General features: G+C 48.6%; 1 protein-coding gene across 1 annotated transcript in view; it reads left to right on the forward strand.

Annotated features, from left to right (window-relative positions):
* The window catches only part of NIBAN2 (niban apoptosis regulator 2), a 99,425-nt gene that overhangs the window by 56,042 nt on the left and 26,741 nt on the right, over positions 1 to 16,642 (forward strand). The window contains exons 3-5 of the mRNA XM_083597283.1: positions 5,779 to 5,907; positions 6,996 to 7,101; positions 13,525 to 13,692. Of these exons, the coding sequence (XP_083453409.1) occupies positions 5,779 to 5,907; positions 6,996 to 7,101; positions 13,525 to 13,692 (403 nt within the window). The remainder of the gene's footprint in view (positions 1 to 5,778; positions 5,908 to 6,995; positions 7,102 to 13,524; positions 13,693 to 16,642) is intronic.

Below are 16,642 nucleotides of genomic sequence, written 5' to 3' on the forward strand. Positions count from 1 at the left end.
GTACAAGGGACGCGGGTGGCGCTGTGGTCTAAACCACAGAACCTGGGGCTTGTCGATCGGAAGGTCAGCGGTTCGAATCCCCATGACGGGCTGAGCTCCCGTTGCTCAGTCCCAGCTCCTGCCAACCTAGTAGGTCGAAAAAAAAGTACAAGTAGTTAATTAGGTACCACTCCGGTGGGAAGGTAAACGGTGTTTCCGTGCGCTGCTCTGGCTCGCCAGAAGTGGCTTAGTCATGCTGGCCACATGACCTGGAAGCTGTACGCCGGCTCCCTCGGCCAGTCAAGCGAGATGAGCGCCGCAACCCCAGAGTCGTCCACAACTGGACTTAACAGTTAGGGATCCCTTTACCTAAGATGTATAAAGAACTGTCCAAAAGAATTATTGTACAAGAATGTAAAATGATATGAGTGTATAACTGAAAACCTATAAATAAAATTAAAAATTAAATAAAAATAGAAACTTCCCTGGCGTTTTCTAAAACTTGCATAATTCTTTATCTCCCTGACATCTGCTGGGAGGGCATTCCACAGGGAGGGTGCCACTGCCAAGAAGGCCCTCTGCCCATTTCCACCTCTTGTCTCTTCTGCTGTCCAAACAAGGCAGTGATGTTTCTTTCCAGCTGATCCTCCATCCTTTTCAAGGCATATAAACACCCTTAAGTGCTTAATTGCAACTTTCTCTGTCTGCCTAGAGGCAAGACAAGCTCAGATGCAAAACAGGATACTTGGTGTGCTGTCTGCCTTGAGCCTTTGATCCTGAGGGAACCTGGAGGGCTTCCAGTCTTGTGACCTGTCCCAGCTGCTGGGAGAGGGTGGAGAGCTGGCAGGAGGAAGGCCTCCAACATCTTCATTAAGGCTAGGGGTCACATGTTAATGAAGCTGCCTCCAGCTGCTTTTCAGACCAGGCCAGGTGGTGGGAAGCTATTGGCCAAGGCATGTGGTTAAGGTGCTGGACCCGGAAGCCATTTTCTAAAAGGCTTCTGCAGAATTTGGAGTGAGTGGAAGTAAACCTGACAGTACCCTTATTGGACTAGGAAATGCCAAAGCTCAGATCCACGCCATACTTTTAAGGCACATGGCTCCCCACCAAGAATCCTGGGAATTATAGTTTGGGAAGGGTGCCGGGAATTGTTGCTGTGTGGCTTAAATGTATGGTGTGGGCATTACCAGAGCCTTCTTGGTGGTAGCCCCGTCCTAGCCCCAGAACTCCTCCTGGCACCTTTGCTGATTACAGGCATCCCCCCCACCCCACTTATGCACATTCTACTTGCGTGCAACCAAATATTTGCGTGGTGCCAGGAAATAAATAAATAAACTGAATCATACTCAGAAATGTGAGAGAGCTGAAGCTTCTTTGTGGCTCATGAGAAGACCCTCCCAGGAGCCCTAAGAGGATATCAGTGAGGGCGGAGGAAGCTCCAAAGAGACTAAAGGCACAGTAGGACTTGGTTTATGCTGCTCAGCCTCACCGCCTAACAGCTATTGTGTGGGGTAGCGCAGCAGCCACTTTCCCACATGTCCTCCAGCTTCCTGCTGGCCCCAGAGCTGCAACAGCAGATCGTCTGGACTGCACAAAGAACGAGCAGGAGAGATTGCTGGAGAGCAGGGGGAAATAGACATTCAGAGGCTTTTTAGAGGGCGCTCCCCGCTTTATGCAATTTCACTTATGCATGCGGGGGCCTGGAATGTAACCCACCCATAAGTGGGGGGGGGGGAATCCTATATATACAGCATACATTTTAAGTCCCTGCTCCTAAAAATAAAATAAAAATAATAAAAGATATTCCTAGGAAATGTAGTTTCTCCTCACGGTTACAGTTCCTGGCACCCTTAACAGACTGCAGTTCCAAGGATTCTGTGTGTGTCTGTGCACACGCATGTTAAATGTCCTTTAAATGTATGGTGTGTACACAGCCTAAGGCACAAGATTAAGACTTCTTAAAATTATTATTTGCTCAAGCTTCTTTTAACTTGGATGGTTTGCGAGGGCATTTTACTTTCTCTTTTATGTTCTGTCTTTTAATTTACATGCAGGTTTATTTGATGCTTTTTAAAAGAACTTGCTGCTGCTGTTTGACCTTATTTGGCTGTAATAAACAGGCTGGTTCTTTACAATGGTGTGTACACTGCTTTGAAACAGGGGAGTAGATTGAGGGGGGGCAGAGGGGCCATAGCCCTGGGCACATGGTTTTGAGGGGGCACAGGACAGATGCCCCTGCACTGGAGGTCTCTGGGCACCGGAGCCTGGCCTTACCTTGTCACTAGACCCACGGCCCCCTCACCAGCATCAGCCGGCCAGGCTTCCCCTTATGTGGGTGGGCAGGCAGGCTACACTGCATGGCCCCATGAACCCTCTGTGCCCTGCGCCCGCCTGGTCTCCGAGGTCCTAGTCCAGCACTCTACCCACTACACCACACTGCCCCATGCTTGTTGCTCATTGTGTGGGTAAATGTTTTTCTACATATGTGGCCTGTAGTTTTGCTTTCAAGTCATGCATGAGATCGTGACAGAAATGCTGGCACATTTTTCTCCAGAACGAGGGTGGGGGGTTGGAGAACTAGTTGTGGCCAAATCATAATCCCTCATCCCTCGGAGGCCAAATTTAACAGGATGACCATCCAAATTCATGGCCGTCTTTACATCTTCTGGGAGAGGATGCCATTGTTTTAATATGTGCTGTGCGAATAAATGCTTCCTCTCATATGTGAAAGCGGGGAAGTGTTTCTTGATCTGACTGGCTAAGGTTCAAAATAGCAAATGAGGGGTCAGAATCCCCTGTCCTTGTGCAAAGCAGAGCATCTCTCCACTGTTTGTGTCTGGCTAGCTGCCTCCATCAAACCTGCTTTCTAGTCCTGAGCTGTAAGGGACAGCTGCTAATGACTGCCATCCTATCGCTAGAGCGCAACAGATCCCTCTTTAATTCTGAAGTGCATAAGCAGCCAGGGGTGTGTGCCTTTAAAAAACTGGTGTCCTTGCTGTGTCTGCTGTGGCCTCCTGTTTATTGCAGGATACCTGAAATAAATAAACATTTGGGCTTTAATAACCACCCCTGGGTGTTGCTCGCCTGTGGTTAAGGCTGACCTTGGCAAGGGAGGGAGGATGTTGGCTGTGCCCTGCTTATTACTGGGTAGTTTGTGTGTGTGTCCATGTGCCTGTCATAACCGTGACTCATTCTCACTGTAGCATTGGAACCTGGTCCATTAGGGCACATGGGGCACATGGGGCAGTGCCTCATCAACCTCTCTCTGCCCCCATCCAATCCCTAGCTGCCTGCCTTCTCAGTTGCAGCCAATCAGGGAGCTGCTCATTCTATGCTGTTGCCTCTGGCTCCACCCACAGTTGGTCACTGCCTTCTGCTCCACCACGGTCACCAGCCGGCTGCCACTGCATTGAAGTGCTGTGGTTGCTCACGTTGTGGTATGCTTCTCCTTGCAAACGCATGCAAACGATCCTAGCCACAGTGGCCTTATAACATGCAGACTATCTGTGTTTATCGGCAGAGAGGGAAGTTTGCTTCCTTTCCTCAGGGATCAAATTCAAATAATTTAATGATGAAGTGCAGCTGGACCCTTTGCATGTTTAATCAAGAGTTGAAATCCAACTGTATTCAGTAAGGTTTATTCCTAGGAAAGTATGTGTAGGATTGCAGCCATATCTGTTCACCCTCGACCTTGCAAAAAAAAATTTTTTTTAATTGTCTCTTAGTATTTATGCTCAAATTCTCTGAGAGATGGCTGTGTGTGTGTCTGTGTGTGTGTGTGTGTGTGTGTAAAAGAGATAGATGAGTGGGTTTGTTCCTGTTTATGCTGCTTCGTCAACAAAGCCAGCGCAGGAAGTGACTGCTCCTGACTCATGGGGAGGTTGGGATGTGAGATTCTTCAGGATTGCTAAAGCCGGCCTCAATGAAAAAGAGAATTACTATTAATTTCTGATGTTAAAAGAAAGCAAAACTACAGGATCATCTGAGGAAATGAATGGAAATGGCTTTGTTAAGGCCAATGACACCTCTTTCCATATGGCAACCTGTGAAACTTACTACACCTGGATATTTTGATAGTACAGTGGTACCTCGGGTTACATACGCTTCAGATTACATACGCTTCAGGTTACAGACTCCGCTAACCCAGAAATAGTGCTTCAGGTTAAGAACTTTGCTTCAGGATGAGATCAGAAATCGTGCTCTGGCGGCGCGGCAGCAGCAGGAGGCCCCATTAGCTAAAGTGGTGCTTCAGGTTAAGAACAGTTTCAGGTTAAGAACGGACCTCCAGAATGAATTAAGTACTTAACCTGAGGTACCACTGTATCCTAGCATAATGATTACTCGGCCTGTTTCAAGTGTTGTCAGCACCTTTTGTGCATCTTTGCAGCATCCCTCTGAGGTAGGCCTTTCCTGCTTTCCAACCAAATGTGTCCAGAATGCCATTTGCAGGATATGATGCAACAACTCTCCCCAGTGGTGTTCTCCAGTAAACTGGCATTTGGGAGGTCTACTTCTTCCGAATATGGGGGTTCTGTTTTATCATTTAGGTTAATAGCACTGACAGACCTGCCCTCCTCTCATCCACTCTCTCAAAGTCATCTAAAGCAGCAGCAAAAATCTTGGGAAAGTGATTTCTACAGGGGAATTAAACATGGCATGAAGGAGTGCTTTGCCATCTCTGTCCCAATTTTGTTGGGCAGTTGTGTTTTATATCATTATGGGTAGGTGTTCTTCTATATGCTACCTACCTTGATTTCAGTATTTTAAAGTTTTGCAGAGGGTTTAAAGGGAAAAATATTCTGCTGCATCTAGCATGGAAATGTGCTCTGGCAAAGAAGGAATGAATAGATCACTTCTCCTCCACCAGGGTATTCTCCCTCCTTCAAGGAGTTCCTGATACCATAGTTAGGCAGGGAAACCAAAATGCTTGTTTACAAAGCTATTGTACTACCAACCTTACTGTACGCTTGTGAAACATGGACCACTTACAAACGCCATCTCCAACTTCTTGAAAGATTCCATCAACGGTGCCTCCAGAAAATCTTACACATCACTTGGGAAGACAGATGAACTAATATCAGTGTACTGGATGAACCAAAGAGCACCAGTGTCGAAGCAATGATTCTTCAACAGCAACTTCGTTGGACTGGTCATGTTGTGTGGATGCCTGATTATCGTCTTCCAAAGCAACTAATCTATTCCAAACTTAAAAATGGAAAGCATAATGCTGGTGGTCAACAAAAGAGGTTTAAAGACTGTCTCAAGGCAAATCTAAAAGAAATGTAGTATAAACATCGACAACTGGGAAACACTGGCCTGCCAGTGCTCCAGTTGGAGAACAGCCTTTACCAAAGGTGTCATGGTCTTTGAAGACACTGGAACTCAGGATGCAAGGGAGAAACGTGCTAAGAGGAAGGCATGCTTGGCAAATCCACACCGTGACCAGCTCCCACCTGGGAACTAGTGTCCCCACTGTGGAAGGACATGTGAGTCCAGAATTAGCCGCCACTTACAGACTCATTGTTAAAACCATGTTTATGGAAGGCAATCTTACTCGGCCATGAGTGATCGGCAAGGAGGAGGAGGAGGAAGAAGAAGAAGAGGAGGAGGAGGAGTTAGGCAACTAGGAGGGTTGTTAAAGACTGAATTTGTTACAGTACTGTTGTCAGCTGGCATGCAAGTCAGGGGGGTGAGTGTTTTGCAGAAATGTGTCCTGAAGTCTCATTGCTGCACCTTCTTTCCAGGTTCACTGTATTTTGCTTCTCTCTTTCTCTCTCCCCCCCCCCCCTGCCTCTCTAGGTTCCACTGGAGCCACGTACCATCTTCTCGGGGAATCTGTTCCAGTACATGGAAGAAAACAAGAAGTGGAGGAACCGTTTCTGTGTCGTGCCCCATAATTATGGGCTGGTGCTGTATGAGAACAAACTGGTGAGGCCCCTCACTTGGGTTAACAAAGCATGCATTGTGCTTGCTGGTGGGTGGTATTTGGGCAGAGGCGCTTGTCCCGCTGGCAGCTTTATAGGTAGGGTCTTGAGCACCTTCTCGAGATCTCTTGTGTTTTGAGGTGATCTCTGGGGATGGCTGCTCAAGGAGGCCCTCCTACACAGGAGTAGCAGCTCTCTGAGCTGCAAAGCAAACTTCTCCAGCAGTACAATTTGCGCACACTCTCACTTGACCTGGCTGACTGCTCTTTAGTGAAGGCACATAGCTCAGTTGTAGAGCACCTGATTTGCACAGAGATGGTCCCTGGTTCAATCACCAGGGAGGGCTAGGAGAGAATGCCTGCCTGAAACCCTAGAGAGCCATTGGTATTCAATGTTTACAGTACTGAGCTGGTCTTGTGTCAGTATAAGCCAGCTAACACCAGACCCCAGACATTATATTGGAAAACAGCTGTGATTCAGCAGTAGAGCATCTCACTTGCATGCAAGAAGTTCCGGATTCAATCCCTGGCATCTCCAGGTAGGACTGGGAGAGACTCCCTGTCTGAAATCTTAGGGGGCTGCTGCCAGTTGGTGTAGACAATACTGTGCCATATTGAGTTCAGTCGTTTTCACTTTATTTGGTCTGCAGACCATAAATATCAAATCCAGTATATGGTGATCAAGGCAGCATCAGGGACTGGGGGATGGGGAGCAATATCCATGCATGCAGACTGCCTTTTGAGTATAGCCCACAACATTACAGACCAGTTCTGACTGAGCTCATCTAGTTTTGATGGCAATTTTGGGGACTTTTCTTCCTGTTTGGAGTCTTCCATTAAAACTGAATTTTAGTCATCTTGCATTCCCCATGTGTTACTGGCAGGTAAGTGAGGGGTCTTATACAGCCTGAGATGGATCTTTGACTGATCTTCTAAGTTAATTGTAGAAAGACAGGGTGTAAACATGACTTGATTGAAGGATTTGTGGGGCCTGGATTTTGCTGGAGCAAAGGTCCAGAACCTTGAGTGGCCCAGCAGATCTGATTTGCCTTTGGGACATTCCTGGTATGTGCTTGTTCTCCTCCTTGTGCAGGCCTATGAGAGAGGTCTCCAGCCCCGGATTCTCATCAACAGTGCTGGCTACAAGATCCTCACCTCCTTGGAGCAATACCTGGACCTGGTCAATAGCAATTTGCCAGGTGAGTTCTACTGCCCATCCTTCACCTTCTCGGTGCCAGATGGCTCCATTATCTTAGGGCTCAGAGGAGCATAGCAGGGTTGATGAGCATGCCCATCTAGCTTAGTACTGTCTGCACTGACTGGCAGTGGCTCTCCAGGTTTTTGGCACATAACCTTCCCAGCACTGCCCGGAGACCTGGGGTCAGCTGCACAGAAGGTGGATGTTATACCATTGAGGTGTGGCCCAGGCAGTGACAGTGGCCCGCCAGGCCAATATTCCTGACCCTTGGAACTCCCCCGCAAGCAACACCTTTCACTGGCCCTGTGCACTTGAGAGTTTTTGCCTGGCTGGAATATGTTATTGAACTCTGATGATGCCTCTTGCTTGCCTGGATGGAGGATGCCAGGGAGATGGGGGCATCAGGCAGGCCCCCAGCTGGCTCCGGACGATCACCGGTCTCCCGTGGAACAGCATCAGTCAGTCAGCGACACGAGCCTCAGATACGTTTAGAGACTTGTGCATGCTGTGTCAGCAGAGTGTGTAAATCATCACACAGCAGATGAGGCAGACAGAGGCAGATGTAAGCATTATTTACAGCATTTACTCAGCATAGTTCAGGAACAAAGGAAAACATGTCTGCATCCCTTCGTCTCCAGCGAAACAGCAGTATAGCAAAAGCAACATACAACGGAAGTTCCCAGCAGACAGTGCTGGGAGTGAACAGGCATGTGATACACAAACATCATGTCTGTACCCTTTTAAGGTGGAATGGAACTATATCCTAACAGGAAGGGAGTGTTTGTTGATGTTGCCCTACTGCTCAAAGCTAAAATCTACATTCTTTGCTCCACCCACTTTTGCCTCTGGTTCTGCTTACTACTGGCCCCCAGGAGGTTGCCCAGAAGGAAATATGGCCCTCGGGCTGAATAAAGTTCCCCACTCCTGGTATATGGGTTCCCCGTTCTAAACTGGGCCTCAGTTCTGGATGAGAATGTTGATCCTTCAAGCTGCAGGCAAATTCCAAAGCTCTAATGGCTGGCCAGCTTCTTGTTTTAATTACGATTACTAAGGCCCTTTTGATTATTGGGAGCAAGTTGCTTACTGTTCCCAATAATCATCCATGCTTTCATCTGCCTCTGTTTTGAAATGAGACTGTGAAGAGGCACAGTCTGGACTATTTGATCTAGAATATGATGTGGCTGCATAATACACCTCATTTGGATATAGGAAGTATCTGGGGAGCCTCAGCTAATCTGTTAATGGAGACCAAAGCTATTAGTGGCTATTAGCCACAGCGGATACATTCTCCCTCTTCTGCTGGAGGCAGGGTGTCTCTGCATACCAGTCCTGGGAGTCACAAACAGGGAGAGCTGCTGTTCCATTCAGGTTTCCCACGGGCCTCTGGTTGGCCACTGTTAGAACAGGATGCTGGACTAGATGGACCTCTGGCCTGATCCAGCAACACTCTTCTTAAATTCTTATTTTAATATGTAGACCAGAGATGCCCAGCATGCAGCGTCTTGATCATGACTGAAATGTCATTAATGTTACATTGGACACGATAACTGTATTGTATTGTACTGTACTGTATCGCCATCCATAATGTCTCCAGCCTGCCATCTGCCCTCTCCTTGTTTTGAGTGGGGGTCGGGAGGGGAGGTGTGCTAGTGCCTCAGCTCAGAAGGGAAAGCAAACCTGCTCCCTGGCCCTTGTGTGAATTGCCAGGCTTTGACACAAGCTGTGTGCGGCTGGCTTGCAAAACCACAGCAGTCAGGGAGTGTGGTTAGTGGGTGGGGTACAAGGAGGGGTGTCCGTTTCTAAGCAGGACCTTCAAGAAGCCTGAAAAGACATTTGTTTGGAGAAAGGCCGGCTGCACAGGGCCTGGCAGGTTCCCGCTTGGGATGATGAGGTCACCTCTTCAGGGAACAGCTGAGGCTATTCAGTTGGACCGCCGGCCGAAGAGGTGAAAGTGTGCAGAGGAAAATCAAGGATTGGTGCGAGTAGCACAGGAGATTTATGATGGTTGCAGGGTTTTGTTGATCTGTGAATTTTTATTTAGACCTGCGTAAAACATTGGTCATCCCGTTTTCATCCCAAGAGCTGCATGTGCTTCTGGGCAACCTTCTGTGGGGCACATGCCCCTAGTGCCGTGGGTCAGAATCAGAAGTGAGAGGAGCAACAATGCACAGTAAATGTTGCATTTGTACAGTTAGGCTAATTTCTGCAAACACTCAGCACACTCCTCTCTGCGCTCTATCCAGGCAAGCAAGAGGCATCATCAGGGTTCAAGGACACATTCCAGCCAGGCAAAATACACTCCAGGAGGGTATGAAGCAGGGCTGGTGAGGGGTGTGGCCTGAGGAGAGAGGCATGGCCTGGGGACAGGCCTGGAGGGCTTGCTCCGTGTTATTATGTACACTGACTGGCTGCAGCTCTCCAGAATTCAGACAGGGATTTTCTCCTAGCCCTACTGGGAGCCACTAAAGATTCAGCCTGGGAGCTTCTGTGTACAAGGCAGGTGCTCTGCCACTGAGCTTATATAATTATTAAAAATTTATTCATTTCAACTCATTATTCGCTCTTTGCGCAGATGTATCAAAGTGGTTTAAAGGTAAAGGGACCCCTGACAGTTAAGTCCAGTCGTGAACGACTCTGGGGTTGCGACGCTCATCTCGCTTTACTGGCCGAGGAAGCGACGTTTGTCCGCAGACAGTTTTTCCAGGTCATGTGGCCAGCATGACTAAGCTGCTTCTGGCGAACCAGAGCAGCGCACGGAAACGCCGTTTACCTTCCCGCCAGAGCGGTACCTATTTATCTACTTGCACTTGGCGTGCTTTTGAACCGCTAGGTTGGCAGGAGCAGGGACCGAGCAACGGGAGCTCACCCCGTCGCGGGGATTCGAACCACCAACCTTCCGATTGGCAAGCCCTAGGCTCAGTGGTTTACACCACAGCACCACCCGCTTCCCTATCAAAGTGGTTTAAACCTACTTTAAAAACATAAATACAGTGGTGCCCCGCAAGACGAACGCCTCGCAAGACGAAAAACCCGCTAGACGAAAGGGTTTTCCGTTTTTCGATGCGCTTCACAAGACGAATTTCCCTATGGGCTTCCCTCGCAAGACGAAAGCCCATAGGGAAATCTCCAGGATAGCGGGGAAGCGCAGCGCGTCTTCCCCACTGTCCTCGGACCTCCTCCGAAGGCTGGCAGTGGGGCGGAGAGACCTCCTCCCGCTGCCAGCCTTCGGAAGGCTCCTCCGAAGGCTGGCGGTGGGGCGGAGAGACCTCCTCCCGCCGCCAGCCTTTGGAAGGCTGCCCCGAAGGCTGGCGGCGGGAGGAGGTCTCTCCGCCCCACCGGCAGCCTTTGGAAGGCTGCTCCGAAGGCTGGCGGCGGGAGGAGGTCTCTCCGCCCCACCGGCAGCCTTCAGAAGGCTGCTCCGAAGGCTGGCGGTGGGGCGGAGAGACCTTCTCCCCACGCCAGCCTTTGGAAGGCTCCTCCGAAGGCTGGCGGTGGGGCGGAGAGACCTCCTCCCGCCGCCAGCCTTCGGAAGGCTCCTGCGAAGGCTGGCGGTGGGGCGGAGAGACCTTCTCCCCGCGCCAGCCTTTGGAAGGCTCCTCCGAAGGCTGGCGGTGGGGCGGAGAGACCTTCTCCCCGTGCCAGCCTTCGGATGGCTGTCCTGAAGACTTGCGGTGGGAGGAGGGTTTTCCTTCCCACCGCCTACATTCAGAATGCTGTTTTGAATGTTGGCGGTGGGGAGGAAAAACCCTCCTCCCACCACAAGCCCCGGGAACAGAGGAGAAGCTCTGCGCGCCTTCCCCTCTGTTCCCGGACCTGTCCTGAAGGCTTGCGGTGGGGAGAAAAGCCCTTCTCCGCACCGCCAGCCTGGCAAGCGGTCTCCATAGGAACGCATTAATTGATTTTCAATGCATTCCTATGGGAAACCGTGCTTCACAAGACGAAAAACTCGCAAGAAGAAAAAACTTGCGGAACGAATTAATTTCGTCTTGCGAGGCACCACTGTATACCATAACATTCATAGTCATATGAAAACACATACTATTCATTTAAAAACAAAACTTTGTCCATTAGAAAACTGTGGAAAGCTTTGGCAGCAAAAACATCATCAAAGTCTGTCAGATGCCTGGGGATGGGAAGGTGAGCTTTTTACCTGGTCAGGCAGACCTCACTCAAGAGAGCCACAGGGGAAGGCTGCCTTCTCTCTTGTCACAACCCTCTGAGCCTCACTCAAAGAAGGGACCCAGGGTTGGGCCTCAGGTGACGACATAAAGGTATGGGTATGTTCCCCTTTTGAGAGGCATTCTAGAATATATTGGAATCCTGATCTATAAAGGTTTATAGGTCAAAACCAGCACTTTGTGCCTTCTCAGTATATGTAAGCCTCTAACTTAAAAATAAATAAATCTAACTTTTTAAAAAAATCTATTTCTGCATTTTGGAAAGCCAATAAAAACGCTATTTATGCATTTAAAAAATAAAAAGACAATCAAGCACTATGAATTGGACTGTGTAGCTGTTAACCTAGATTGTGCTATGTGTTCTGTTTGCCTTGAACCTGTCAGCAGCTGGGCTGCTGCACTAATTTGACGCTTCTGCACTGTTTTCAGAGGCAGCCCTATGTAAAGAGCATGGCAGTAGTCCAGTCCTGAGGTTTCTAGAACAGAAATCATAGCAGCCAAGTTATTTATATCCAAATAGGGTTGTAGCCGGGCCACTAGTCTGATTTGACAGAAGGCACTCTGTGTCAGCGTGGCCACCTGTGCCTCAAGTGGCAGCAGTGGGTCCAGGAGCACCCACAAGACAAGAAACATGCTCCCCAAGTCGTCTCTATTAAGCTCCAGCTCCAGTCCATCCTTGTGACCATGCACTGATCCAGTGCACATTAGCTACGGTCCTTCCCCCAATCCCTGCCTCCCAGATGTTCCCATTTCCTTTGCCTGGCCTCCAGGGAGCTTGCCATCTGCAATCAAATCCAGAAGTGGCAGGTGGGCTGCACGTTTGCCTGGCCCCAGCAGCATGTGGCAGACAAATCTAGACAAATCTGCGCCTTGCAGTAGAAACATTTATCTAGTTATTTAGTCTGCTGCCTCTTGCTAAGACCCCTGTTCAAGCTACGGAATCCAAGCATGGCTTCTGACCTACTCCTTGAATGGGTAGGGTGGATTAAAATATGCCAATTCTTTTAAATGGATTTTCTTTTGTTGTTTCTTTTGTTGTGGCAATAATTACTACTGCACTTTTGCATAGAGCAGGGGCAAGGAAGCTTTTTCTACCCGAATGCCACATTCCCTTCTGGACAAGCTTCTGAGGGCCACATGCCAGTGGCGGGTGTAGCAACAAACTTCATTTTTCCTTTGTTGGTTTCTACACACTCCCCTCTCTACCCTCCGCACAGACAAAGAAGAGGCATCAGAATTCAAGAGCACATTGCAGCTAGGCAAAAATACTTGGAGTGTGAAACAGGGCCTGTGTGGGTGTGGCCTGTGGAGAGGGGTGTGGCTTGGGGAGGGTTCCAAGAGCTAGCTAAAAAGGCATGGAGAGCCACGTTTGGCCCCCAGGTTTGAAATTTCCCAGTAATGGTATAGCACTTTCAAGGGTCCAAAAGTGATTGGTGTTGCAGTTCTGACAGTGACCTTGGAAGGAGGAGGGTGGCGAAACTTGTGGCCCTCCCAGATGTTGCTGGAATACAACTCCCATCATCACTGGCCATTCTGGCTGGGACCAATGGCCGTCGCTGGGTCCAACAACATCTGGAGGACACCAGTTTGGGGAAGAGCAAAGTATATGTTGCCAGCACTGGGGGGGGGGCAATTCTCTGTGTGATCTGGATGAATCTCCAATCTAAGCAGTGCTGCTCCACAGAGGCAACACATGGGCATGTGATGGGTAAGCTCTCCTGAAAGTTAAGGTAGTTCTTGCTAGTTGCTACCTCTCTGCATGAGGAGGGAATTTGCACAGTCTGTGTATCAGGCATGACTGGAAAGAACAATGGGCTTCCTCAGCCTCTGGTGACTCCACTTCACTGTGTGAGTTTCTGCTGTGCCCTGGCTTCCTGGCAGAGAGTGGCAGTGTTCAAAAGTGCAATGCACAGTCTTCTTTGAGGCCAGATATTCCTTGTGTTTAGGCAGTGACTGAATTACCCATTTGGGAAGGAGGCAAGATTCAGCATGGGGAATGATGCAGAGTAGCGACAGAGATCTTCCTATCAAGTCCAGCATCCTGTTCTCTCAACCGACTAGCCAGATGCCTGTGTGAATCCCACATAAGCGCAAATGCCCTCGTCTGCTGGCCTCTCTGACTGTGTGTGTTTTTCCAGTCAGGAGTAAATCACATGATGTGTGCCAAGCTTTGAAAGTGGGGGCAGTGATTTCTTCCTAGCTCTGCCACTGTCACATCTGTCTCTTCATGTTTTTTTGTCCCCCAGGTTCTGCACCCAAATCGGGCAACACCTCTGTCTTCAAATGCCCCACAGAGTTCCCTCTCATCCTATGGCACCCTTATGCCCGACACTACTACTTCTGCGTGATGACTGGGAAGGAGCACGAGAAGTGGCGAGCTGTTTTCCAGGACTGTGTGCGCCACTGCAATAATGGTAAGTCAGTCAGAGACTGCCGGTTTAGCCTCTTGGTGGACAGCAGAGGCTGCATTCACAAAACAGCCTATTCCATTTCCCCCATGGTTTCACTTGACATTGTATGTTTGAGCCTGCATATGATGTAAATGCCACTTCCAGAACTAATGAAATATGGCCATAGAAAAGATTCCAGCAAGCGTTTAAAGGTTAAAACAGAAGGCGCTTGCTGAATCTCTTTATGCAGGTTCCCTGAGGATTATGTATTCGTTTAACAACGTTTGAAAGACATTTGACTGTAGTAAAATCTCTAAGCAGTTTACAAGAAATATAAATATAGATTTAATAGTAAATAATAAAAACAAAACACCATTCACAATAATTAAAATTAACAGTAAAAGAGATTCAAACACATTAACATTTCTGTGTCTGGATTGGATTCCCTGAAGAAGAAGAAACGTTTTAAGTGGTCTCCAAACAGAGTACAGTCATACCTCGGGTTGAATACGCTTCGAGTTGAGTGCATTCAAGTTGCGCTCCTAGGCAACCCGGAAGTAACGGAGCGCGTTACTTCTGGGTTTCACCACTTGCGCAAGCGCAGACGCTCAAATTGACGTCACGCGCATGCGCAGAAGCTGCGAAAAGCAACACGTGCGTGCGCAGACGTCCCATCTCTAGTTACGTTTACTTCTAGATGCGAACGGGGCTCCGGAACGGATCCCATTCGTATCTAGAGGTACCACTGAACAGTGAAGGTGCCTGCCTAATGTAAATAGGCAGAGAGTTCCAAAGTGTAAGGGGCCACAAGTATTAATGTGGCACCTGTAATAGTTCCATGGACTGAAGCAGTCAAGTGGGCTCATATGGGGCAAGTAAACTTGTCTCAAGCCATTAAGTGCTTTGAATACCAATAGGAATACCTTGAACTTGGCCTGGTAACAGATTGGCACCCAGTGCAGATATCCTTTTCCATCACTCTGAACATAGTAGGACTTCGTCAACTGCAGCATGACTGACTAATTAATGGGCATGTATCTTCTACTTAGGGATGTGGGTGGCACTGTGGGTTAAACCACAGAGCCTAGGACTTGCTGATCAGAAGGTCGGCGGTTCGAATCCCCACGACAGGGTGAGCTCCCGTTACTCGGTCCCTGCTCCTGCCAACCTAGCAGTTCGAAAGCACGTCAAAGTGCAAGTAGATAAACTCCCTGCAATGCAGGAATCTCAGCTAAAGCATCCATGACAGATGACCATCCAACCTCCGCTTAAAAACCTCTAAGGATGGAGAATCCACAACCTCCTGAGGGAGTCTGTTTCACTGCTGAACAGCTCTTACTGTTGGAAAGTTTTTCCAAATGTTTAGTTGGACTCTCCTTTCTTGCAACTTTAAGCCATTGGTTTGAGTCCTACCCTCAAAAGCAGGAGAAAGCAAGCTTGCTCCCTCCTCCATATGACAGCCCTTGAGATATTTGCAGATGGCTGTCATATATCCTCTAGTCTCATCTTTTCCAGGCTAAACATACCCAACTCCCTCAACCATTCCTCATAAGACTTGGTGTGCAGACCCTTGATCATATTGACTGCCTTCCTCTGCACACCTTCCAGCTTGTCAACATCCTTCTTAAATTGTGGTGCCCATAATTGGACACACTATGCCAGGTGTAGTCTGACGAAGGCAGAATAGAGTGGGACTATTACTTCTCACAACACTTCTGTTCATGCAGCCTAGAATTACACCAGCTTTTTTTTTTTTTTTTTTTTTTTTTTGCTGCTTCATCACACTGCTGACTCATGATAAGTGAGTGAGAATTTGATCCCTGGTCTCCCAGGCACTGGTCCGACACTCTAACCACTATGCCACACATAAAACGGGATGTGTGGGGGCGGTTAATTAAGAATCCATCATTAATGCATTAGTGTTCCATCAATTAAATATTGCAGAATGCACCTGCAAACCATTGCGCCCCCGCCCCATTTGCAGGAACTATAAGACAGGAGTATGGGACGCGGGTGGCACTGTGGGTTAAACCACAGAGCCTAGGGCTTGCCGATCGGAAGGTCAGCGGTTTGAATCCCCCCCCCCCCGATGGGGTGAGCTCCCGTTACTCGGTCCCTGCTCCTGCCAACCTAGCAGTTCGAAAGCACATCAAAATGCAAGTGGATAAATAGATACCGCTGCAGCGGGAAGGTAAACGGCATTTCCATGTGCTGCTCTGGTTCGCCAGAAGCAGCTTAGTCATGCTGGCCACATGACCCGGAAGCTGTACACCGGCTCCCTTGGCCAATAAAGCGTGATGAGTGCCGCAACCCCAGAGTCGGCCATGACTGGACCTAATGGTCAGGGGTCCCTTTACCTATCTTCTCACTTAACCTCCTCTAGGAAAGGAGAGCGCTCCACCTTCAGAGGTTTAACTGCTAAACTGCCTTTTTACCTCTACGAAGTTGCTCTTGACATATTCAGTCAAGATCTTCTTTCTTGCGGTATCAACTGTTTTATTCTAGCAGAGGCAAGAAGGAACAAGTATGGAAGAACATTGTGGAAAAGCGTGTGTGTGTGTGTGTGTGTGTATGAGAGAGAGAGAGAGAGAGAGAGAGAGAGAGAGAGAGAATGCCTTATGGACTGAGGCCAATGGCCCATCTAGTCCAGCATCCTGTTCTCCCAGGGACCAACCAGATGCCCCAGTAGGAAGCCTGAAAGCAGGATCTGTGTGGAACAATGCTCTCCTCACTCAGGATCCCCAGCAAAGGAAAGGTTTCTCCAACATAGGAGGCAGAGCATAGCCATCATGGCCAGTAGTCATGGATAGCCTTATCCTCCACAAATTTGTCTAATTCTCTTTTAAAGGCATTCAAGATGGTGGCCATTACCACCTCAGGCAGGAGCAAATTCCATAGCGGAACTATGTGCTGTGTGAATATATATATTCACAACATGTTTGTATTTTAAATAAACCTGTCTTATTTCTTCCTC

Source organism: Podarcis filfolensis, assembly GCF_964270895.1.
Source record: "Podarcis filfolensis genome assembly, chromosome: Z".
NCBI classification, from domain to species: domain Eukaryota; kingdom Metazoa; phylum Chordata; class Lepidosauria; order Squamata; family Lacertidae; genus Podarcis; species Podarcis filfolensis.